Genomic DNA, 25,894 nt, shown 5'->3' with positions numbered 1-25,894 from the left:
ACCATGTACAGCCTCTACATTCCAACTTAGACGCTTATTAGTGCCCAAATCTAAAATGTTCAACCCGTATACGGGTACGAATGTAAAGGGCTACGGACACGTACGTGGCTCATTTGGCCAATATCCTTTGTTTATTGATGGCGCTGGCTGCGTGGCCTTCTGTCATCTGCCCCATCCATCAGAGCCCGGGCAGAAGTATGTTAGGACTATTTTGATTCCAGCACCCTGTGGGAGTCCCCCTGCGCCACGTTTGGTTTGGATGGTGGGGAGTAAGAGAAGGGGGCCCAATGCCGCCACTCTAAATTCATTAATATGGCCGCTCTTTGGGGAATATTCCCCTGTTCTGTCAGGACGCAGGGGTGACAGAAAACGAGACTATGGAGAAAGTTGGGAACTGACTTTCGAGGAACTGTGGTTTATTGTCCTATAGCCTATGTCCTCTTGTAAGGATGTGGATAGAATAGGTAGAAAAGTTGCATGACGTTTGTGACATTGCTTTAACACTCACTCCTTTCAGATTTACCATAAATAGCCCTTTGTGACATACAGTAACAGTACTTCCCCATGAAGGAACTGTTTAACTAGTCTATTATTGGCAGCGAGGCGGAGCTGCCATAGGGCCTGAAGCCAGGGCTGACGTGCCTTTCTCGCCAAACAATGGAGGGCCTCTGTACCTGGAGCAGAGGTGATGACTGAGGAAGAACCTAAAGACGGGGATGGGCAGGGTGGGTCCGCGTAGAACAATACATCTTTCTTTAGAATAGCATTAAAGGCAGATGGGACTCAAGGGAGGCAGTGGAGACAAATCATATAAGCAGTTAAAGGGAGTTCAAAGCAGTGAAGAAGATTACCGGTGGTAGGCTAATTCTGTTAACCTGTTTTAGCCAAAAGGGCCCCCTGCCTGCTGAATGGTAACAAAGTAAAGCTTATGGGGCTGGATGTAGGCTTTTGTCTTCATGTACAGGTAACTGCCATAATAAAGTAAACGCCAACATAAAGTGTCTTGATAGGGCGTTGGGCCACCACAAGCTGCCAGAACAGCGTCAGTGCGCCTTGACAGGCTGGATTCTACATGTGTCTGGAGAAATTCCATAATTTGGTGTTTTGTTGATGGTGGTGGAAACGCTGTCCCAGGCACCGCTCCAGCATCTCCCATAAGTGTTGAATTGGGTTGAGATCTGGTGACTGAGATGCACACACACTTTAAACCCCATATGCTCCTTTGAGACCCTCCTTTTTAAGTCACTTCTTCTAGCCATGGTTGCAAAAATGGGCAACTGGGTATTTTTATTCATGACCTTATGCATGATGGGATGTTAATTGCTTAATTAACTCAGGAGCCACACCTGTGTGGAAGCACCTGCTTTCTATATACTTTGTATCCATCATTTACTAAACTGTTTCCTATATTTTGGCAGTTTCCTGTACATTGTAAATGAGTAGCAGAGGTTGCAGGAGAGTCAGGACCAGGGTTTCCGTTAGCCAGTAATGTCCAGCTTTTGGGCACAATTTTTTTTTACAGAACATTGATAAATAAAATCCCATTTTGAAATAATGCTTTTTAGCCTATTCATTTATGGAAATGACAGTCTATGTAAATACATTTGAACGGTCATGCTTATAGTTTAATTTGCATAATTTAGTGGAATTTGTTATGCATCTTATGTATCACACGCACACAGTAAACAGATAGAGCCTGAGCGGAAAATCTGTCAGACAGCGTGAGAGCTGCTGCTACAGCTCCACAAACAGCTCTTTCGTTACTGCTGGAATTAAACGGGATTTTATTGCATAACAATTCTTAATCCAAATCGCGTGTTAAAACCTCTTAAGGATCGGACCCTTTGTTTCCAATTTTCGCCTAAAATGACATACCCAAATCGAACTACCTGTAGCTCAGGACCTGAAGCAAGGATATGCATATTCTTGATACCATTTGTGGAAATGTGAAATTAATGTAGGAGAATAACACATTAGATCTAGTAAAAAATAATACAAAAAAAAAAAAGTGCGTTTACCATTTGTTTTTTTTTATTCCATAATCTTTGAAATGCAAGAGAAAGGCCACAATATAATATTGCAGTTTAGGCACGATTTAGATTTTGGCCAGTAGATGACAGCAGTGTGTGTGCAAAGTTTCAGATTGATCCAGTGAAGCGTTGCAATACTGGACTATTTTGTATCAAGTCTGCCCAAATGTGCCGAATTGGTCAATTGATAAATTTTCAAGTACATAACTACAGAGAACATACAAAAATGACATGGTAATACAAAATATAAGTTTACACACACACACTTCCAGGAATATCATACCTGATGGATCATTAGCTTATACACTAACTTTCACACATCTAGATGGCCTGGCAGGGTGGGTGTAGAGCCAGAGACAGCAGGGGTTCAAACTGAAGAACCCAGTTCCTACATTTGAATATAAAAATGGATTTTATCAAACAAAACTATGCTACATTTTATCTCTGGGACCCTTAGAATGACAAATCAGAGCAAGATTACTGAATGTGAGTACATGATTTACCTTCAGAGGTGAATGTATCAAACCAGTTGCCGTGGTAAGTTTTTTTGTTGTGTGCACTTTCCTCAAACAATAACATGGTATTTTTTCACTGTCATAGCTACTATAAATTGGACAGTGCAGTTAGATTAACAAGAATTTAAGCTTTCTGTCCATATAAGACATGTCTATGTCCTGGAAAGTTTGCTGTTACTTACAACATTCATGCTAATCACATTAGCTCACCCGTCCCATATTCAGGACACCGATCCCATAGAGGTTAAAAACAGTTTTGATGGCCACGATTAAAAAAGAGCTACTATTTTTATTTCTCAACTGCGCACTTCCCAGTCTCCATTCAAGTGCTGAAGGCAGTATGCATTTTGAAATCATATCCAGTTGAAGTCGGAAAATTACATACACCTCAGCCAAATACATTTAAACTCAGTTTTTCACAATTCCTGACATTTAATCCTAGTAAAAAGTCCCTGTCTTAGGTCAGTTAGGATCCCCACTTTATTTTAAGAATGTGAAATGTCAGAATAATAGGAGAGAGAATTATATATTTCAGCTTTTATTTATTTCATCACATTCCCAGTGGGTCAGAAGTTTACATACACTCAATTAGTATTTGGTAGCATTGCCTTTAAAAATGGTTTAACTTGGGTCAAACGTTTCGGGTAGCCTTCCACAAGTTTCCCACAATAAGTTGGGTGAATTTTGGCCCATTCCTAATGACAGAGCTGGTGTAACTGAGTCAGGTTTTTATGGCGGTTTTGGAGCAGTGGCTTCTTCCTTGCTGAGCGGCCTTTCAGGTTATGTTGATATAGGACTTGTTTTACTGTGGATATACATACTTTTGTATCTGTTTCCTCCAGCATCTTCACAAGGTCCTTTGCTGTTGTTCTGGGATTGATTTGCACTTTTCGCACCAAAGTACGTTCATCTCTAGGAGACAGAACGCGTCTCCTTCCTGAGCGGTATGATGGCTGTGTGGTCCCATGGTGTTTATACTTGCGTACTATTGTTTGTACAGATGAACGTGGTACCTTCAGGCATTTGGAAAATGGTCTTGGCTGATTTATTTTGATTTTCCCATGATGTCAAGCAAAGAGGCACTGAGTTTGAAGGTAGGCCTTAAAATACATCCACTGGTACACCTCCAATTGACTCAAATGATGTCAATTAGCCTATCAGAAGCTTCTAAAGCCATGACATGTTTAAAGGCACAGTCAACTTAGTGTATGTAAACTTCTGACCCACTGTAATTGTGATACAGTGAATTATGAGTGAAATAATCTGTCTGTAAACAATTGTTGGAAAAATTACTTGTGTCATGCACAAAGTAGATGTCCTAACCGACTTGCCAAAACTATAGTTTGTTAACAAGAAATTTGTGGAGTGGTTAAAAAACGAGTTTTAATGACTCCAACCTAAGTGTATGTAAACTTCCGACTTCAACTGTACTTAACTGTTTGAAACCTGAACGTTTTACGACATATGAGGCATGTTTTACCTTGCTACTAAGTAGCCCAGCCAAAATCCGAACATATCCGGAGGCAATTATTTAAAAAAGACTTCCATATGCCATTGAAAATAGTAGCCCATTTCTCTCATGTGCTATTGGTTTTCAAATCAACTTTCTTTCATTGTCCAGTGGCCAAAGACACAATCCTAGTCATATTAGAAACCCATTCTAGTTGTTGCATCTTTAGATCTCCTCTTTCTAAACTTCTACAGATATTTTCATTTCTGTCACATGAAACCGTTCGCATGGGCGGTGTGCTTTTGACAACGTGTTTTCCCGCTAATTGCATTATGCTACGAATATTTGTGCGTAACCTACCGCCTTACTGCACTTATAATGTGAATAAATAATATACTGAAATAAATGTTTCATAAGCTGAAATAATAATTATTTACACCCCTGTTAGTGCCAATTTCTCCTTTGCCAAGATAATCCATCCACCTGACAGGTGTGGCATATCAAGAAGCTGATTAAACGGCAAGCTCATTACACAGGTGCTGGGGACAATAAAAAATACACTCTAAAATGTGCAGTTGTGTCACAACAATGCCACAGATGTCTTAAGTTTTGGGGAGAGTGCAATTGGCATGATGCCTGCAGGAATATCCACCAGAGCTTTTGCCAGATAATGAAATGTTAATTTCTCTACTATAAACTGCTTCCAACGTCGTTTTAGAGAATTTGGCAGTACTTCAAACCAAACTCACAACCGCAGAACACGTATAAACACACTAGCCCAGGACTTCCACATCCGGCTTCTTCACCTGCTGGATTGTCTGAGACCAGCCACCCGGACAGCTGATGAAACTGTGGACTTGAACAACCAAAGAATTTCTGCATAAAAATGTCAGAAACAGTCTCAGGGAAGCTTATCTGCGTGCTCGTCATCCTCACCAGGGTCTTGAACTGACTTCAGTGGGCAAATGCACACCGTCGATGGCCACTGGCATGCTGGAGAAGTGTGCGCTTCATGGATGAATCACGGTTTCAACTGTACCAGGTATATGTCAGACAGCATGTATGGCGTTGTGTGGGCGAGCGGTTTGCTGATGTCAATGCTGTGAACAGAGTGCCTCATGGTAGCAGTGGGGTTATGGTATGGGCAGGCATAAACTACGGAAAAAGAACACAATTGCATTTTATCAATGGCAATTTGAATGCAGAGAGATACCGTGACGAGTTCCTGATGCCCATTGTCGTGCCATTCATCTGCCGCCATCACCTCATGTTTCAGCATGATAATGCACGGCCCATGTCGCAAGGATCTGTACAAACTTCCTGGAAGCTGAAATGTCCCAGTTCTTCCAAGGCCTGCATACTCACTAGACATGTCACCCATTGAGCATGTTTAGGATGCTCTGGATCAACGTGTACGACAGCGTGTTCCAGTTCCAGCAACTTCACACAGCCATCGAAGAGGAGTTGGACGATCAACAGCCTGATCAACTCTATGTGAAGGAGATGTGTCACGCTGCATGAGGCAAATGGAGGTCACACCAGATACTGACTGGTTCTGATCCATGCCCCTACTTTTTTTTTAAAGGTATCTGTGACCAACAGATGCATATCTGTATTCCCAGTAATGTGAAATCCATAGATTAAGGCATAATTAATTCATTTCAATTGACTGATTTCCTTATCTGAACTTATCTGTAACTCAGTAAAACCTTTGAAATTGTTGCATGTTACGTTTATATTTTTGTTCAGTATCAAAATTGTAAGCTAAACGTTCTGATCTGTTGCGTCAGCCTCATTGCTTTTTAACTGGTTGTATGCATTTGGGATCTATCGTCCCCCAACTGTCCCAGAGTCTGTTTGGAATTGGTCAGCTTTCTCGACAAACCAACCAATAGAATAGGTTAACTTTTCTACTATGGGGGATAGTAGATTGACATAGGCTAGTGATTTTGCTGTTCGTTACTCATCTTGTTGGCTGAGGAAAAGTAAATGTGGACAGTTGTTCTAACCTCTTCAAAGTTTGCATAGTAATTCGGTAAGAAGGACGCACGTTGCATCCTCAAGTTTCAATGTACTGTTAAAATGAATTACCATAATCTAAGTGTGATCTGTTATTCTGAGCACTGTGGGTAGACACCCAAATCAAGTAACGCACCCAAAGCATACGGATCCAGTACATTTCTCAAATGTCCGGTAAATTACATAATGGAAGCCATGGTCAGGACACAGTGATCAGCCCACTCTTCTCGCTCTCGGGTGAGCAAAACAGGAAACAGCAGGACACCCTGGGGTTAGATGCCAAGTGCCGATCGTTGTCTCACACACAAAATACATAAGACTTCCCTTAACACGACCTTGACCTCCTACACACACACACACACACACACACACACACACACACACACACACACACACACACACAGGCTCATTTCAGTGTCAATCACTCCTTCACTTCTACTTGCCCCTCCAAAATCAGATCATGGCTTAGGCATTAACAGTTGCAGTCACTGCGTCAGCAACACGTCAGACACCCAATTTTACCAACAGCTGATGACATTTGATATTTATATTGTGAGAATGAGAAACCTACAACTGGTTAGGCCTGGATGTTAAAGGGAGATATGAGCTATGTACTAGGCCTATCACTAGTACCTCAGTCACAACTGCCAGTTTGCCTCTCTATGCCTGTCAGTCAGTCAAGGGGCCTGGCTCTAGACACTGCAACACAGGATGTTCCCAGTGGCTGCTGGCACAAAAGACATGGAGGTGGAACAGATGCAAAGTTACAGCCAGGTCTCGCCAGCCAGGGCCCCAGTGTGGTTTTGGTTCCGGACAAGGGGCGGTGGGTGACAATGACGAATTTCGATGACGTTTCAGGCAGATATTGAAAGAGAGAGAAAATGGTATATGGTAGAAGAACAACAACGTGACAACTAGCGTAGTGACTAATGTCCGACACACCCCGTTGACGGGGCCTTATCTGTAGAATGGGGGCACGGTGGAAAGACCACTTCGCTGCCCGATAGGGCTGCTACTATCATGAGAGACCCCTACTCTAATCATTTGGAGAGTTTATATATTCTCACAAGCATGGGATAAGTGGCTGCTTGCTTCACTCACAACAGCTAAAAGAAGATAACCAGTCACTTTGTTGCAAGGCGTGACTCATTGCCGTTTGAAACACCGCAACTTAGAAATGGCAAAACTGAGAAACTGAGTAGCCTACACGTACTACTAAATAACTTTTTAAAAAGGCAAGTTAGGCTCATGGATCAACAAAGGGCAAAACCAGAGCCTTCAAAATACAAAAGCCTGTGCTGCAAAAACACACTAAACAACTTTCCGAAAAAGCCTATAAGGCAAGTTGGACTTGTAAAACAAAAGGGCTAAACTAGGTATCTAGGCCATGTGTGACCGAAAGCAAAATGCCTGCGCTGCTGCATAGGATGCCTGGTCTATATTTGTCTATAAAACCTGTTTATGGAAATTACCAAGAGATTCAAGGCACTTTACCGTTTCCTCTCACGGCAAGTGCTCAGCTCAGGAACTGAAAGTTTTAGCATATGAAAAGGAAGTGTGAGTGACACCTCTCAACCGAATCTGTACAGATTAACATATGCACTAAGATTCTGTGAAAAGTTCTAGTCTAAACTGCATATATACACTAAACGGACTGTTTTCAGTCAAGGGTTAGTACCTGTAACTTAATGCTCCATTTCAGCAAGCCATGGCACCCACCATCTCAGATGGTTCTGAAATCATTTCTGATTAGGCCATTTTTAATTTATAGGATGCTTATAATATTCAATAAATATAGTACTGAACATACAATTTGGACCAAACCTTTTTCTAACAATAAGAAATTGTCAAAAGCCACCCATCACACCCTACGCCAATCCCACCCTGACAATGACTTTACAGTATCAGTTCTCCCCCTCCCATGACATCAGTTTCCTTACCCTGTAAGCAGTTTATGGACAAGGTATAACAGCAACCCATGCTTTGGTTGTTTACCTGGCCACTGTTTCAAATGCTAACTTTTTATCATTTGTGTTACAAATTCAATGCAAGTCAATGGTACCTATATTAGCATTTTCGAGCTTCATATCCATAAGTAACATCATTGAGTTACACAATAAATGTGCTACTTCAGGATGATTTGGACATGAAGCGTGAAAATGCCAATATAGGTACCATCGACTTGCATTGGATGTGCCACAAATGCAAAATAGTTAGCATTTGAAACAGTGGACAACAAAACCAACGCATGGATTGCAGTCATACCTTGTCCATAGACTGTTTACAGGGTAAGGAAACCAATAAGGAATTTTGTGTTTTGGGGGAACTCTTTGACATTGAGGGGGGTATATAAATAATTAAATCACCTGGAACAGCACCATCTAGTGGTCAGAAACGGGTAATATCAGGATGTAGGATGAGACCTAACAACTTCAATGACTAATTTCTCTGACCAAGGGAAAAAAACATTGCTGAATTCACTGGGAAGTACATTACATAGTATGAAGAAATAATACTCTGAGCCACAGCGCCATAATACTTGTCAGACATGGAGAACTGATACTCGTTGTTGGGGTGGGATTGGCATGGGGTGTGGAGGGTCTTTCTTTGGATTCCTCATGTCTAACTCATTGTTAGGTACTATATATTTAATGAATATTATATGAATCCTATAAATAAAAAATGCCCAATTTGGGTGCAATCAATTAGCTTAATTTCTCAGAGATCAAAATATTTAAACAAAACAATGTTCCAGGAATGCTAATTTGATCGGTTTCTAAAAGAAACAATTTCAGAACAATCTGAGATGGTGGGTGTCGAAATCCTCTCTTGTGTGAAATGCTTGATAATGTGTGATATCAACAGGTGACCCAAATACACTGCTCAAAAAAATAAAGGGAACACTTAAACAACACAATGTAACTCCAAGTCAATCACACTTCTGTGAAATCAAACTGTCCACTTAGGAAGCAACACTGATTGACAATAAATGTCACATGCTGTTGTGCAAATGGAATAGACAACAGGTGGAAATTATAGGCAATTAGCAAGACACCCCCAATAAAGGACTGGTTTTGCAGGTGGTGACCACAGACCACTTCTCAGTTCCTATGCTTCCTGGCTGATGTTTTGGTCACTTTTGAATGCTGGCGGTGCTTTCACTCTAGTGGTAGCATGAGACGGAGTCTACAACCCACACAAGTGGCTCATGTAGTGCAGCTCATCCAGGATGGCACATCAATGCGAGCTGTGGCAAGAAGGTTTGCTGTGTCTGTCAGCGTAGTGTCCAGAGCATGGAGGCGCTACCAGGAGACAGGCCAGTACATCAGGAGACGTGGAGGAGGCCGTAGGAGGGCAACAACCCAGCAGCAGGACCTCTACCTCCGCCGTTGTGCAAGGAGGAGCACTGCCAGAGCCCTGCAAAATGACCTCCAGCAGGCCACAAATGTGCATGTGTCTGCTCAAACGGTCAGAAACAGACTCCATGAGGGTGGTATGAGGGCCCGACGTCCACAGGTGGGGGTTGTGCTTACAGCCCAACACCGTGCAGGACGTTTGGCATTTGCCAGAGAACACCAAGATTGGCAAATTCGCCACTGGCGCCCTGTGCTCTTCACAGATGAAAGCAGGTTCACACTGAGCACATGTGACAGACATGACAGAGTCTGGAGACACTGTGGAGAACGTTCTGCTGCCTGCAACATCCTCCAGCATGACCGGTTTGGCGGTGGGTCAGTCATGTTGTGGGGTGGCATTTCTTTGGGGGGCCACACAGCCCTCCATGTGCTCGCCAGAGGTAGCCTGACTGCCATTAGGTACCGAGATGAGATCCTCAGACCCCTTGTGAGACCATATGCTGGTGTGGTTGGCCCTGGGTTCCTCCTAATGCAAGACAATGCTAGACCTCATGTGGCTGGAGGTGTCAGCAGTTCCTGCAAGAGGAAGGCATTGATGCTATGGACTGGCCCGCCCGTGCCTCCCAGACCTGAATCCAATTGAGCACATCTGGGACATCATGTCTCGCTCCATCCACCAACGCCACATTGCACCACAGACTGTCCAGGAGTTGGCGGATGCTTTAGTCCAGGTCTGGGAGGAGATCCCTCAGGAGATCATCCGCCACCTCATCAGGAGCATGCCCAGGTGTTGTAGGGAGGTCATACAGGCACGTGGAGGCCACACACACTACTGAGCCTCATTTTGACTTGTTTTAAGTACATTACATCAAAGTTGGATCAGCCTGTAGTGTGGTTTTCCACTTTAATTTTGAGGGTGACTCCAAATCCAGACCTCCATGGGTTGATAAGTTTGATTTCCATTGATAATTTTTGTGTGATTTTGTTGTCAGCACATTCAACTATGTAAAGAAAAAAGTATTTAATAAGATTATTTCATTCATTCAGATCTAGGATGTGTTATTTTAGTGTTCCCTTTATTTTTTTGAGCAGTGTATTAACTGGCTTTCATCAAGCTGCCCACTCCAAAAAAAGCTTTAAAACTGTAACCAGTGCCTGCAACCTGGTTCAGGTTATCAGTCAACCTACCAGGGTATTTACAAACAGCATTGGAATTAAATCCTCCACATGTATTGATCACATCTTTACTAATACTGCAGAAATCTGGTCTAAAGCATTATCCAAATGCATTGGATGTAGAGATCATAATATAGTAGCCATATCTAGGAAAAGTTCCAAAGGCTGGGCCTTATAGAGTGTATAAGAGGTTATACAATAGGTTTTGTAGTGACTCCTACGATTCCTAGATGTAAAGAATATTTGCTGGTCTGTGGTGTGTAATGAGTAGCAACCAGACGCTGCACTTGACACAGTTACTAATAAGCATGCAAACATTAAGAAAATGACTGTAAAAACGGTTAAATTCCCATGGCTGGATGAGGAATTGAACAATTCTATGGTTGAGCGGGATGAGGCAAATGGAATGGCAAATTAGTCTGGCTGCACAGCCGATTGGAAAATGTACTGTAATTGAGAAATCATGTGACTAAACTATGAAACAAATATAAATTATATAAAGAATGATAGTAAAAAGCTTTGGAGCACTTTAAATGAAATTCTGGGCAAAAAGGCGAACTCAGCTCCATCATTCATTGAATCAGATGGCTCATTCATCACAAACCCCACTGATATTGCCAACTATTTTAATGATTTTTTAATTGGCAAGATTAGCAAATTTAGGCACGACATGCCAACAACAAATTCTGAAACTACATATCCATGCATAATGGGCCAAATTATGCAAAACAAGCATTTTAATTTTGAATTCCATGAAGTGAGTGTGGAAGAGGTAAAGAAAATAATTGTTGTCTATGAACAATGACAAGCCACCTGGGTCTGACAACTTGGATGGAAAATTACTGAGGATGATAGCAAACGATATTACCACTCCTATTTGCCATCTCTTCAATCTAAGCCTACAGGAAAGTGTGTGCCCCCAGGCCTTGAGGGACGCAAAAGTCACTCAGATACCCAAGAATAGCAAAGCACCCTTTACTAGCTCAAACAGCCGACCAATCAGCCTGTTACCAACCCTTAGTAAATGTTAAGAAAAAAATGTGTTTGACCAGATACAGTGCTATTTCACAGTAAACAAATTAACAACCGATTTTCAGCACACTTATAGGGAAGGGCATTCAACATGTATGGCACTTACACAAATGACTGATGATTGGCTGAGAGAAATTGATCAAATGACTGTGGGAGCTGTTTTGTTAGACTTCAGTGCAGCTTTTGACATTAAATCGATCACAATCTCTGCTGCGAAAAAAACGTGTTACGGCTTTACATCCCCTGTTATATTGTGGATCAAGAGTTACCAGTCTAACAGAACACAGGTGTTTTTTAATGGAAGCCTCTCCAACATAATCCAGGTATAGTCAGGCATTCCCCAGGGCAGCTGTCTAGGCACCTTACCCTTTTCAATCTTTACTAATGACCTACCACTGAGTAAAGACTGTATCTACTGTAAATCTTGTAATGAATAATTTTGAAATTGTGCAAGTTGAAGACACTAAACTCCTTAGAGTAACCCTGGATTGTAAACTGTCATGGTCAAAACATATTGATGCAACAGTATCTAAGATGGGGAGAGGTCTGTCCATAATAAAGCGCTACTCTGCTTTCTTAACATCGCTATCAACAAGTCAGGTCCTAAAGGCTCTAGTTTTGTCGCACCTGGACTGCTGTCCTGTCGTGTAGTCAGGTGCCACAAAAGAGGGATTTAGGAAAATTGCAATTGGCCCAGAAAAAGGCAGCACGGCTGGCCCTTAAATGTACATGGAGAGCTAACATATGTTAAATCTCTCCTGGCTCAAAGTACAGGACAGACAGATATCATCACTACTTGTATTTGTGAGAAGTATTGACATGTTTAAATGCACCAAGCTGCCTGTTTAAACTACTAACACACAGCTCAAACACCCATGCATACCCCACAAGACATGCCACCAGAGGTCTCTTCACAGTCCCCAAGTCCAGAACAGACTATGGGAGGTGCACAGTACTACATAGAGTCATGACTACATGGAACTCTATTTTTGTTGGGGTAGATCAGCTTTAATATTGCAGATAGATTGTAGCTTCCATCAATGCATACACATACAGTGCATTCAGAAAGTATTCAGACCCCTTCTCCACATTTTGTTACATTACAGTGTTATTTTACAATAGATTCAATACATTTTTCCCCCCCTCAATCTACACACAATACCCCATAACGACAAACAGGTTTAGAAACCATCCCTACGGAGAAGCATGGCGGTGGCAGCATCATGCTGTGGGAAAGTTTTTCAGCGGCAGGGACTGGGAGACTAGTCAGGATCGAGGGAAAGCAAAAACAGGTTCAGAAATGTTTGCTAATTTATTACAAATAAAAAAACTGAAATATCACATTTACATAAGTATTCAGACCCTTTACTCTGTACTTTGTTGAAGCACCTTTGGCCGCGATTACAGCCTCGAGTCTTCTTAGGTATGGCACACCTGTATTTGGGGAGTTTCTCCCATTCTTCTCTGTAGATCCTCAAGCTCTGTCAGGTTGGATGGGGAGCGTTGCAGCAAAGCTATTTTCAGGTCTCTCCAGAGATGTTCAAGTCTGGGCTCTGGCTGGGCCACTCAAGGACATTGAGACTTGTCCCGAAGCCACTCCTGCATTGTCTTGGCTGTGTGGTTAGGGTCGTTGTCCTGTTGGAAGGTGAACCTTTGCGCCAGTCTGAGGTCCTGAGTGCTCTGGAGCAGGTTTTCATGAAGGATCTCTCTGTACTTTGCTCCGTTCATCTTTCCCTTGATCCTGACTAGTTTCCCAGTCCCTGCCGCTTAAAAACATCCCCACAGCATGATGCTGCCACCACCATGCTTCACTGTAGGGATGGTGCCAGGTTTCTTCCAGACGTGACGCTTGGCATTCAGGCCAAAGAATTATATATTGGTTTCATCATATCAGAGAATCTTGTTTCTCATGGTCTGACAGTCTTTAGTTGCCTTTTGGCAAACTCCAATCAGGCGGTCATGTGCCTTTTACTGAGGAGTGGCTTCCATCTGGCCACTCGACCATAAAGGCCTGATTGGTGGAGTGCTGCAGAAATGATTGTTCTTCTGGAATGTTCTCCCATTTCCACAGAGGAACTCTGCAGCTGTATCAGAGTGACCATCGGGTTCTTGGTCACCTCCATGACCAAGGCCCTTCTCCCTCGATTGCTCAGTTTGGCCGGGCGGCCAGCTTTAGGAAGTGTCTTGGTGGTTCCAAACTTCTTCCATTTAACAATGTGTTCTTGGGTACCTTCAATGCTGCAGACATTTTTATTTTTTGGTACCCCTTCCCGAGATCGGTGCCTCGACACGATCCTGTCTCGGAGCTCTACGGACAACTCCTTCGACCTTATGGCTTGGTTTTTGCTCTAGAATGCACAGTAAACTGTGGGACCTTACATAGACCGGTGCCTTTCCAAATCATGTCCAAATCAATTGAATTTACCACAGGTGGAAATTGTAGAAACAACTCAAGGATGATCAATGGAAACAGGATGCACCTTAGCTCAATTTCGAGTGACATAGCAAAGGGTCTGAATAGTTATCTATAATAAATATGCAAAGATTTATAAAAACCTGTTTTTGCTTTGTCATTATGGGGTATTGTGTGTAGATTGCTGAGGATTTTTATTTATTTAATCAATTTTAGAATAAGGCTGTAACGTAACAAAATGTGGAAAAAGTCAATTGGTCTGAATACTTTCTCAACACACAATTTTAAAATATATATATTTTTATTATTTTCCACTAACCCTACCAGTCCTCCCCTAATTGGAGTAACCTGATGAACACCACCACTTAGGCTTCTACTTCCAGCTTCTACTTACTATATACGTTTTACGGACAATCTTTTGTTTGTTTTTACTCCTATCCTTCCGCTACCCTCTACCCCTCCCATCTATTTCTGAAGACCATCCAGTTTGATTTCTATTTGCCATATTTTGAACTGTGCTGTTTTACAAAAGTTCTGAACCTTTCCATTCTCATAGTTTCTACAGATTGTAAATTAAACATTTTTGCTAAAAGTATTATATTATTGCTCGATTGACTATGACTTTTCAAATCACCCAGTAGTGCTATCTGCAGAGGTAGCTCCAGGTAAATGTTGCAATTCTTCAGCCATTCCTGGACCTGCGACCAAAAACAAGCAACATATGGACAGTACCAAAACAAATGATCTAATGATTGTCTCTTCGCAGCAAAATCTGCAGAGCTGGGATGATTGTATCCCCCATATATAACATTCTATTGGTTGCAATAATTCTGTATAATAATTTAAATTGAACAATTCTAAGTTTTGAATCCGGCGTCGTTTTGCGTATCAATTCATCAACCATGTGTCATGGAATCGGTACGTCGAAAACTATTTTGCAATCTATATGGCACAGCTGTCAATTTTTTGGCCCTTAAATGAAACTGGTATACTTTTTTATTCATCACAATTTTCTTTAGCCAATTACAGACAAGTTACTTACTTTCTCCCCCTTTCACTTGCCTCTTCCATTTTGGCGGTAATGCTATAATTAGTTGGTTGTAATTTTGGGTAGAGCAGACATTTCCATATATTTGTGTTATCTGCATGTGTGACATAACTCCACCAGTCCTATTTATGATATCATTTACAAAGATTATACCTTTAAATATTTTTTGGGAAAAATAATGCTTTATCAATTAGTATATTTGTTCTATTATTTGGTATGTCTTTTCTGACTACATGGAACTCTATTTCGCATCAAGTAACTCAAGCAAGCAGTCAAATCTGATTTAAAAAACAAATACAAATATGGAACAGTGGGGACTGAAGAGACACACACAGGCACAATAACATATGCAGTATACACACATGAATGTTGTATTGTAGATATGTGGTAGTAGAGTAGTGGCCTGAGGACACACAATGTGTTGTGAAATCTATTGTGAAATGTCATGTTTTTAATTGTACACTTTACAAAAATATAAACGCAACACGCAATAATTGAAATAAATTCATTAGGCACTAATCTATGGATTATCATGACTGGGAATACAGATATGCATCTGTTGGTCACAGGTACCTTAAAAAAAGGTAGGGCCGTGGATCAGAAAACCAGACAGTATCTGGTGTGACCATTTGCGTCATGCAGCGTGGCACACTCCTTAGCATATAATTGGATAAGGCTGTTGATTGTGGCCTGTTATCCCACTCCTCTTCAATGGCTGTGCGAAGTTGCTGGATATTGGCGGGAAGTGGAACACGCGGTCATACACGTTGATCCAGAGCATGCCAAACATGCTTAATGGGTGACATGGCTGTTGAGTATGCAGGCCATGAAAGAACTGGGACATTTTCAGCTTCCAGGAATTGTGTAAAGATCCTTGCGACATGCGGCCGTGGATTATCATGCTGAAACATGAGGTGATGGCGGCAGATGAATGGCACGACAATGGGCCTCAGGATCTCGTCACGGTATCGCTGTGCATTCAAATTGAGGAAGTCCTGGGCTGGCGTGTTTATACATGGTCTGTGGTTGTGAGTTTGGTTTGAAGTACTGCCAAATTCTCTAAAAGAGAATAGAGTGGCCTTTTATTATCCCTAGCAGAAGGTGCCCCTGTGTAATGATTATGCTGTTTAAACCAGCTTCTTGATATGCCACAACTGTCAGGTGGATGGATTATCTTGGCAATGGAGAAATGCTCACTAACAGGAATATAAACACATTTGTGCACAAACTGAGATAAATAAGCTTGTTGTGCTTATGTAAAAATGTTGGGATCTATTATTTCAGTTCATGAAACATGGGATCAACACGTCACGTTGCGTTTATATTTTTGTTCAGTATATACACACACACACACTACATGGCCAAAAGTACATGGACACCCATTCAAATTAGTGGATTTTGTTATTTCAGCCACACCCGTTGCTGACAGGTGTATAAAATCGAGCACACAACCATGTTATTTCCATAGACAAACATTGGCAGTAGAATGGCCTTACTGAAGAGATCACTGACTTTCAACATAGCACCGTTATAGGATGCCACCTTTCCAACAAGTCAGTTTGTCACATTTTTGTCCTGCTAGAGCTGCCCTGGTCAACTGTTAGCACTGTTATTGTGAAGTGGAAACGTCTAGGAGCAACAACGGCTCAGCCGCAAAGTCCTCGGTTGCAACAATCACTACCGTGTTCCAAACTGCCTCTGGAAGCAACGTCAGCACAAGAGCTGCTCGTCGGGAGCTTCATGAAATAGATTTCCATGGCCGAGCAGCCGCACACAAGCCTAAGATCCCCATGCGCAATGCCAAGCGTCTGCTGGAGTGGTGTAAAGCTCACCGCCATCGGACTCTGGAGCAGTGGAAATGCGTTCTCTGGAGTGATGAATCACACGTTTTTACCCACAAAAATAATACAATAAAATGGATAAGAAATATCTTGTTGCGTTTTGTAAACGCAGATCTAAAATGCTTCTTATTGTAATTTCTGCTCGGCATCAGACTGATTTTGTGCTTCAGTTGCACTTCTCCACTCGGATGAGAATTCATTTTATAAGCAGACAGCGCTCTGAGTGATATGTAGCTACTTTTCTCCAGTACTTTTCTAGGTGTAGCCTACTTTTCTCAGGAAAACGCAAGATTAACTTGAAGCAAAACAAATGTAGCTGGCTGCATTCCTTCTATGATAAACATTACAAATAAAAAGACTAGCCAAATAGCGTTGCACTTCTGTTGTCATCTGATGAAAATGAAGCAATTTTCTGCCGAATGTGTTGCACTAATCTATTTTCTGTGAAGGAAAACTAGTTGCACGTAGAGTTGTCCCCGACTAAAAAAAGATATTGGTTGACCGAAGGTCGTCTGTTCTTTCGACCAATTGATTGGTCCAAATTTTTAAACACTGATTTTTCTATATGTTTTAATCAAATCAGGTATATGCACTGAGCTTGTATGATGATTTAAGCGCACTGTTAGATTAAATATTTAAAGACACAAATGACTAGAGGGAGTCCGACCACAATTTATTTGATTGTGCCAGGCCGGGGTCAGACTTCCTTCATTGTGTAATTTTTTTTTTTAAAGAGCCTTTGTGCACCCGTTGTCTCGCTCTCTCCTCCCTGCTGCAGCGACCACCAGAGAACATCAGTGTTTATCGCGCAGTCCGTGTTGCTGAAGCTGCAACTTAATTACAGTCATTTCACCAAAATCCCTCATTTTCTTTCGAAAACACATTCCCTATAAAAAAATTAACTCGAAACGGGGGAATATTTACTGGTTGCAGGAGGGAAAGAGGAAGTCAGATGTGTGGAATACATTTGATTTAGTTGTGACTAAGAAAAAGGAGGAAGGTAAGGAGATGAATGCATATTGTGTGCCGAACAGGTTCCATTTCAATTTGTTTTGGGTTTTTTGGACTGTTTGGAACAATGTAAACACTCAATTATAAGCCTACCAGAGTCTGTTCTGACAATTTTATTTTGGTTGTAAAGCCTTTATTACAGACTAAAAACAGTAGCATGCATTCGTGAATGCAATTGCCAACATGGAACGGTATATTTATTGTTTCCGCTAAATTCTTCAAAAGGTCCCTTTGTAATTTCATTTAAAAAGTAAAATACTTGATTTACATTTCAAATCATGAATGACTTGGATCCCTGTGTGAGGACATGAACGAATGAATGATTAATTGATACAGTAGCCTATATATTGACATATAGGCCTAAGTAAGTTACGGTATTAAGACTAAACAGGATGCGCTCTTAGGCCTACAGCTCGATGGTGGTTATACAAGGCTACTATACTAAACCTACTAATGACGACATTATTAATATAATGATCATAATAATAATAATAATTGTAATACTAACACTAATAAGAGATCAAGAAAAAGGAGGGTATAGGAGCGAGAGCTGCGTGCATATTATGTGTGACAAACAGGTGCTGTTAGAATATCATTAGAGGCTCCTCTAACGAAAATCAAGTGTAAAGCCTTTATTAAAGCATAGCAAATATTGACATGTGTTTGAATGAGGCTTGGCGCTCACAGAATCAGTAGGCAATTAAACAAACACTCAAACAGGCAACAGAAGCAGGATTTCTTATTTATTTCGATATATATGGATGATTTATAAAGTCAGGCACATTTAACAGTTAGACTATTGATTATAGACCTAATTAAGTTGGGGTTTCCCCTCTCTTCCCTTTTCTTAGAACATTAAGGCAAGGGCTGTTTTCTCATCTCCTAATTCCCCTTCTGCCTCCTCCACTTTGTTCTCAACACCAATATGCTGGTTCACTTTGCTATTATGCACATAGCAACATGGAAAAGGCGCCAATTCAACAGCCCACTGCTGTTTCAGAACCATGGACAGTGACCGCTATTCAGCGCTGGAGAAAGCGCATGTTTTAAAATATTTTTTTTTATTAGTTGCACCATTGTTCTTACATAATATAATCATGTACAATTTCAGTAGCACATCCCCACAGCCCCCACAATGGATTAGTCCACTCAGACATGCGCGAATCAGACAGGTGTCGTGTGCACCATGACTTTTTTTGCGACTGCTCGACTAAAGAAATCTAGGTCGACCAACAGCCTATCGACTACACAATCGACCAGTCGATTACAATGGGGTCAGTCCTAGATGCACGCCCTGATCACTCCATAATTTTCACTGTTGACTTTCAATATAAAACGCAGGTCAAATGGTTTAAAAACACAGATTTTTGATGGTCTGTGTTTTGAAAATGCTGATTTCTGAACTCTAAAGTTGCCCCGTTTGTGACGTATTTCATTGTGCCGTACGTAATCTTCACGGTGTCTTGCCCCGCTACTGAACAGACAAGTTTAGTGTTTGTAACGCAAGATGGAGGAGAGCCTGTCTCTCGTCAGAGATTGCATTTATTTTGGGAGATTACAAAATATGACCTTTTCATTCAAGGCAGGATAAATATTGTTTCAGGCGATAATAAAACAAGTTTTGTTTAATTACTTTTGTCAACTTGTTTCTCAAACTTCATAGCAAGTCAAGCTAGCTTGCACTGCAGAGCAGCTAGCTAGCTAAAATACATGCTAGGTTGAAGATAGCATTGTAGCTAGCGACCTCCACCTAATAATTATCAAAAACAAATGTCATTACCATCACAATTAACTTAAACGGGAGGCAACAGTCATAATCTAAATTGTCTTAACAGCCAATGTGTATTATTTAACATTACTATTAAAATAGTACTAACTTATAGGAATGGGTAATTGTTTACAAGTTGCTAGATATCCCATAAAGCCATCACCGAAAACCACATATTTTCATCTTCTGTGGTTTGGTAACTTCCTGTTCTTCGATGGACTCTCGCAACGGAGCCTTCAACCGCAAGGGGGCGTTGTGTTTCCAAGCCTTTGTGGACGTCCCCATTGAAACGCATTACATCCGGGGCAGGCGCTAACATTTCAAAAAGGTCAAGCCCACGAGAGGACTAAGACAAAAGGAATGTTTCGCATCTAGTGTAGAAGCTAGCTATAAAGATTATATTTCCAGTTTGTTACAGAGTCCATCAACTTCGAAATTGACTTCTTGTGTGATAGCAAGAGAACAAGGAATGCTGGAGATTAGCCTAGATCAACTTAGCAACACTGTACTAAGACTGTCAACAAATGAAAACAGGCCAAGAATATATCAAAGCAACATGTACAAACTACTACTGCACACCAGTAAGGAGTGAATATGCTCATTGCTTTCTAACCCAGTTGTTTTTAAGATGGGGGTGGTGGTCATTTGTGTTTTCCTGTAGTGGGCTACACTCCAGCTCTCTTTCAAGAGTCGGCCTACTGAGAAACACCAAACATGATATTTACTTTCTGTGTGACCCCTCTGCTCCCTCCCTCCAATCCCCTTCCCTGTATAGCTAGGCTGCGTCCAAAATGACACCCTATTCCCTATAGTGCACTACTTTTGACCAGAGCCAGGCCTCTGACCAAAAGTAGTGCACTATGTAGGGAATAGGGTGCCATTTGGGACGCAATCCTAGTAGCAGGGGAAAGCCCAGTTTCTGTCCAGCCACGCCACCCAAACTTAAAACACTCATACGAGACTTAAAGACTTCCTTTTTTGTAATATTTTTGCAAATGTATTACAAAAACAAAAATTTACACATACGTATTCAGACCCTTTGCTATGAGACTCGAAATTGAGCTTAGGTGCATCCTGTTTCCATTAATCATCCTTGAGATGTTTCTACAACTTGATTGGAGTCCACCTGTGCTAAATTCAATTGATTGGACATGATTTGGAAAGGCACACACCTGTCTATATAAGGTCCCACAGTTGACAGTGCATGTCAGAGCAAAAACCAAGCCATGAGGTCGAAGGAATTGTCCGTAGAGCTCCGAGACAGGATTGTGTCGAGGCACAGATCTGGGAAGGGTACAAAAAAATGTATGCAGCATTGAAGGTCCCCAAGTACACAGTAGCCTCCATCATTCTTAAATGGAAAAAGTTTGGAACCACCAAGACTCTTCCTAGAGCTTGCCGCCCGGCCAAACTGAGCAATCGGGGGAGAAGGGCCTTGGTCAGGGCGGTGACCAAGAACCAGATGGTCACTCTGACAGAGCTCTAGCGTTCCTCTGTGGAGATGTGAGAACCTTCCAGAAGGACAACCATCTCTGCAGCACTCCACCAATCAGGCCTTTATGGTAGAGAGGCGAGACGGAAGCCACTCCTCAGTAAAAGGCACGACAGCCCACTTGGAGTTTGCCAAAAGGCACCCAAAGGAATCTCAGACCATGATAAACAAGACTCTTGGGTCTGATGAAACCAAGATTGATGTCTTTGGCCTGAATGCCAAGCATCAGGTCTGGAGGAAACCTGGCGCCATCCCTATGGTGAAGCATGGTGGTGGCAGCATCATGCTGTGGGTATGTTTTTCAGCAGCAGGGACTGGGAGACCAGTCAGGATCGAGGGAAAGATGAACGGAGCAAAGTACAGAGAGATCCTTGATGAAAACCTGTTGCAGAGTGCTCAGGACCTCAGACTGGGGCGAAGGTTCACCTTCCAACAGTACAACGACCCTAAGCACACAGCCAAGACGACGCAGGAGTGGTTTCGGGAAAAGCCTCTGAATGTCATTGAGTGGCCCAGCCAGAGCCCGGACTTGAACCCGATCTAACATCTCTGGAGAGACCTGAAAATAGCTGTGCAGCGACGCTCCCCATCCAACCTGACAGAGCTGCAGAGAAGAATGGGAGAAACTCCCCAAATACAGGTGTTCCAAGCTTGTAGGGTCATACTCAAGGCTGTAATCGCTGCCAAAGGGGCTTCAACAAAGTACTGAATAAATGGTCTGAATACTTATGTAAATGTGACATTTCCGTTTCTAAAAACCTGTTTTTGCTTTGTCATTGTGTGTAGATTGAGGAGGGGAAAAAAACAAATGTAATACATTTTAGAATAAGGCTGTAACGTAACAAAATGTGAAAAAAGTAAAGGGGTCTGAATACTTTCCGAATGAACTGTATGTCCAGGGAGCTGGTTGGCTGCAACATGCGGCCATATAAATTCAAACACAGACTCTCCCCCATGTGAACACACACACGCTTATAGCCCCCACACACCCTGCACTTTATAAAACCACTCCACAGCTGCAATGTTTTTCCACACTGCTATAGAAACCTGCCAATTGTACTGCTTACTGAGCGAAACAGTACCAAAGTTATTTATACCTCAACCAAGAAGATTGAGATTATGTTTCGCTATAGCTAATCAAATTGTATTTGTCACATAAATACAACTGGTGTAGACGGTGTAGACTTTATGGTGAAATGCTTGCCTACGAGCCCTTCCCAACGAACCGGTTTTAAAATAATAAAATAGTAACACGAGGAATACAATTAAATACACAAGAATAGAGCCATATACAGATCAATGTGCAGAGGTACAAAAGTATTAGAGGTAGATATGTACATGAAGGCACGGTAAAGTGACTAGGCATCAGGATAGATAAGAGTAAAATAAAAGAACAGAGTAGCAGCAGGAAATTATGAGTGTAAATGTGTGTGTGCGTGTGTGTAATGTGTGCGTTTGTGTTGTGTTGGTATGCGTGTGCTATGTGTGTGTGGGTGTATGTAGTGTATTTTAATGTGTGTGGGTTTTGTGTGGGAGTGTCAATGTAGTGTGTGTGTATATATAGTCTAGTGAGTTTTCGTAAGGGCAGTGCAAGATAAGAGTCAGTACAGATTGTTTGGGTACCATTAATTTACTATTTAGCAGTCTTATGGCTTGGGGTAGAAGCTGTCTCAGAGCCTGTTGGTCTGTTTGCAGGTTGGTAACAGAGTGAACAGTCTATGGCTTGGGTGGCTGGAGTCTTTGGCAATTTTAGGCTAGGCCTAAGTCATGTATCTGAATGGCTCTGCCCCTGAGAGTCCATAGTATGTGGCCTGACAGCATTTTGTTGACTTTCTAGCTAGGTTATTCCCTTCTATATGATTAATGGTGAACTGTGACAGGGTGAACAATGGTGGTGGGGGCTTACCTGTCCTCGTCCCAGTCCATTTGTATGGGTATTCCAAACAGGCTGTTCACAGAGGGGTTGACGGCCAGCTGCAGGCCCTCTGGGGTCTTCATCAGGTTTTTCTCCGAGATGGCGAGAGGCTGGGCCGCCGCGAGGCCCTCCACCTTCCTACCGCCCTCCTCCACCTGGCCAAAACCAGCAGCCAGGAGGCCCTGCGCCCCCCCGTCGTTGTGGGCCATGGGGGCCTGTTGCCCGGGCAACAAGAAGGCAGTCAGGTTTGGCATGGTGGCAGGGACTGCTGCGCCGACATTGGAGGCACTGGGCACAGTGGTGGGCATGCCGGCGATGCTGGTTGTCATGGCTACGACGGCGGTAGGCACGTTTTGGACACTTGCGGGCATGGAGTGGAGGCCGAGGGGCTGAGGCATCCCTGTGAGGGCGTACTGACCCACAGGCTGCTGCAGAGTAGAGCCTCTGCCCAGCAGCATGGAGGCCCCGACACCTCCCATACCTGCACCCATCAGGCCTGGAGCTGGCTGACTGAGGGGTAAAGGGACTCCTCCCCCCGCCGCTGCCAACTCCCCTACCTGGCCCAGCATCGGCGCCCCGGCGGCGGGAGTCATGACCGGCGACGGGCCCTGACCCATAGGTTGTCCCACGGAGAGGCTGGCCACGGAAAGGGTCTGGCCAGCCGAGGCCACTGCCTCCATGACAGGCTGGTGCTGTTGGTGTTGGTAGTATTCCGCCTGGTTCTGGGGCAGGCCTGGGGGCTGGTTGGACAGGTGGTGTCCCAGTGGAAGCTGCTGTAGCATGGGTTGCTGCTGCTGGAGAGGGTAGGTCAGCGGCTTGGTCTGGGCTGCCGGGGGCACGCTATGAGATTTCTGTATGTGGATGCCAGTTTGAGGCAGACCGTTGAACCCCACAAGGAGGTTCTGGGGGGCAGCGGGTTGGATAGTGCCCAGCGCAGGCTGCTGAACTGGGACAGCTATGGGTTTGTTGGTGGGGAAAGCGTTGGATGTGGCTGTTCCAGGCTGACCCATGTTGTAGTTTTGGTAGTGGAGCTGCTGCTGCTGTTGCAGTGTGTCCCCTGGGGGAATGTGCAAGGCATTAAGTGCAGCTGCGTCCGCTATAGAGTCTAGGCCCTGGCCTGAGAGAGTTACTGTCAACCCCAGCCCACTGTCCCTGTCGGCGCTGGGGTCCAACGCATTGGCATGCCTAATGTTATCCATAGTCCTGTTAACCACTGTGTTACCCTCCGAGTCTTTCTCATAGAACTCTGTGCAAGTCCATCGGCCCCTTCTGAAGGGCTCTCCAGTACCATGATCAAGTTTGATGACCCTGAAGCGTGAACTGCAACTTGTTGTCGACGTCGTAGTAGAAGTAGGGGTTGAACTAGTCACTACTGGCTGGGATGTGCTCACTGACACGTTGGTAGCCCCCCCACTGGTTGCTGGGGCAGGCTGTTGCATGAGCCTGGACTGAGCGATACTAGGGAGGCCGCTTGAGGAACCAGTTCCCAGAGTTTGCTGGCTAGCATGAGGAGAGCCTGCCACTCCCACCTTTCGAATAGCAAAACCCCCATTTGGGGGACCCGACATTGAAGGTAGCTGCCCAACTTGAGGTATAACGTTGCTATGTGGCGGTGCCATAAGGCCAGGTGCCTCTTGCTCCCCTACATGGTTTAGTGTTTCCTCAGATGAACTTCGATCACATACCTCTGGCTCATAATCGGCCCGGGACACGTCGAATATTTCCGACGACACGTCTTCAGTCCGTGATTCGTCTGGGTCGTCCAGGCTCTCTGTGTCGTCCGTGGCACTGCTGGCCGCCACCTGAGCCTGTGTCACACTTGTGATCTGAAAACAGCTCTTCTTTTTAGCCGGCATTTTAGACATTTTGAGAGCCTGCGTTTACAACTCTAGTCTAAATACCCTGCGTCAAAAGCGAGTGAGCTAGTATCAGCTGACAAATGGCTATCTGAAACAGCGTATTTGCATCGATTTCAGTTTTTCTATTATCAAGATGAGTATGTCATCCTTCCTCCTCTCGTCTCCTGTTGCATTTTACGAGTTCATAACATTGAAGACCGACCCTCTCAAGTCCAGAAATGCGGTGTTTGCCAATAAGTAGCTAGCTATTCAATAACTGGTCCAAAGCTTTGATCCGTCCGAACCGGCCTGCCCAATAAGTAATGTCCCGACTCCGTAGTTGTCAGATAGCCGCTGTCGCAGATAGAGCTCCCCAGCTGCAGGAGCTACTTTAGTCTGAGGCGGGCCCGTACCCCTCCACTCAAAGAGCTAACGTTGGCTAGCTAGCTTGCTAGCTACAACACTCCTCTACGTTGGAACAAGTATGTAAGACATCATGCGGAACAAGTCTACTCTCCCCTCTTGACTTGAGAATTAAAAATTATTCAATACTAACACCTGTTTAAAAGGTCAATGTAACACATTTCCAAGAATACACTGTCTCTATTTCACACTTCATGGAACTGACATTCCAAACAGCGCCTCCCCTACCTCATTCTTGTCAAGAAGATGACTAGCTAGTTATGTCAGAGAGGAAGAGGCAAAGCGAGAGGGTTTACTCCGCCCAAAATCTGTCCACGAAAATAACACTACCAATGAGGAATTGTTGTATGGAGGTCAATGACAGTGTCGAATTTGGTCAACAAAAAATGTAATTGCTAATTTGCTACGTGAGGCTTATTTTATAGAATATCGAACGCACGGATATAAGTAGAAGCACGTAGAATTTCGGCAACTTAGTAAAAACTACTTTATATCGGAGTTGTAACTGTTGTTCACAAGCGTATCTGCCCTCTCATTACCTAGAATGGCCCCACAAGATCTCGTATC

The 25,894-nt window shown here is 43.1% G+C and overlaps 1 protein-coding gene across 2 annotated transcripts in view; it reads right to left on the bottom strand.

Moving 5' to 3' along the window:
* Positions 1–25,894, bottom strand: part of LOC121534966 (TSC22 domain family protein 2-like) — a 54,358-nt gene extending 28,464 nt beyond the window's left edge. For both annotated transcript variants that reach the window (XM_041841610.2, XM_041841611.2), the window contains exon 1: positions 23,058–25,894. In XM_041841610.2, coding sequence (XP_041697544.1) covers positions 23,058–24,931 — 1,874 coding nt within the window. In that variant the 5' untranslated portion in view covers positions 24,932–25,894. The remainder of the gene's footprint in view (positions 1–23,057) is intronic.

The sequence above is a fragment of the Coregonus clupeaformis genome, chromosome 21 (genome assembly GCF_020615455.1).
Source record: "Coregonus clupeaformis isolate EN_2021a chromosome 21, ASM2061545v1, whole genome shotgun sequence".
Taxonomy (NCBI): domain Eukaryota; kingdom Metazoa; phylum Chordata; class Actinopteri; order Salmoniformes; family Salmonidae; genus Coregonus; species Coregonus clupeaformis.
The sequence above is the reverse complement of the archived record's forward strand: the minus strand, read 5'-3'. Positions and strand labels throughout refer to the sequence as shown.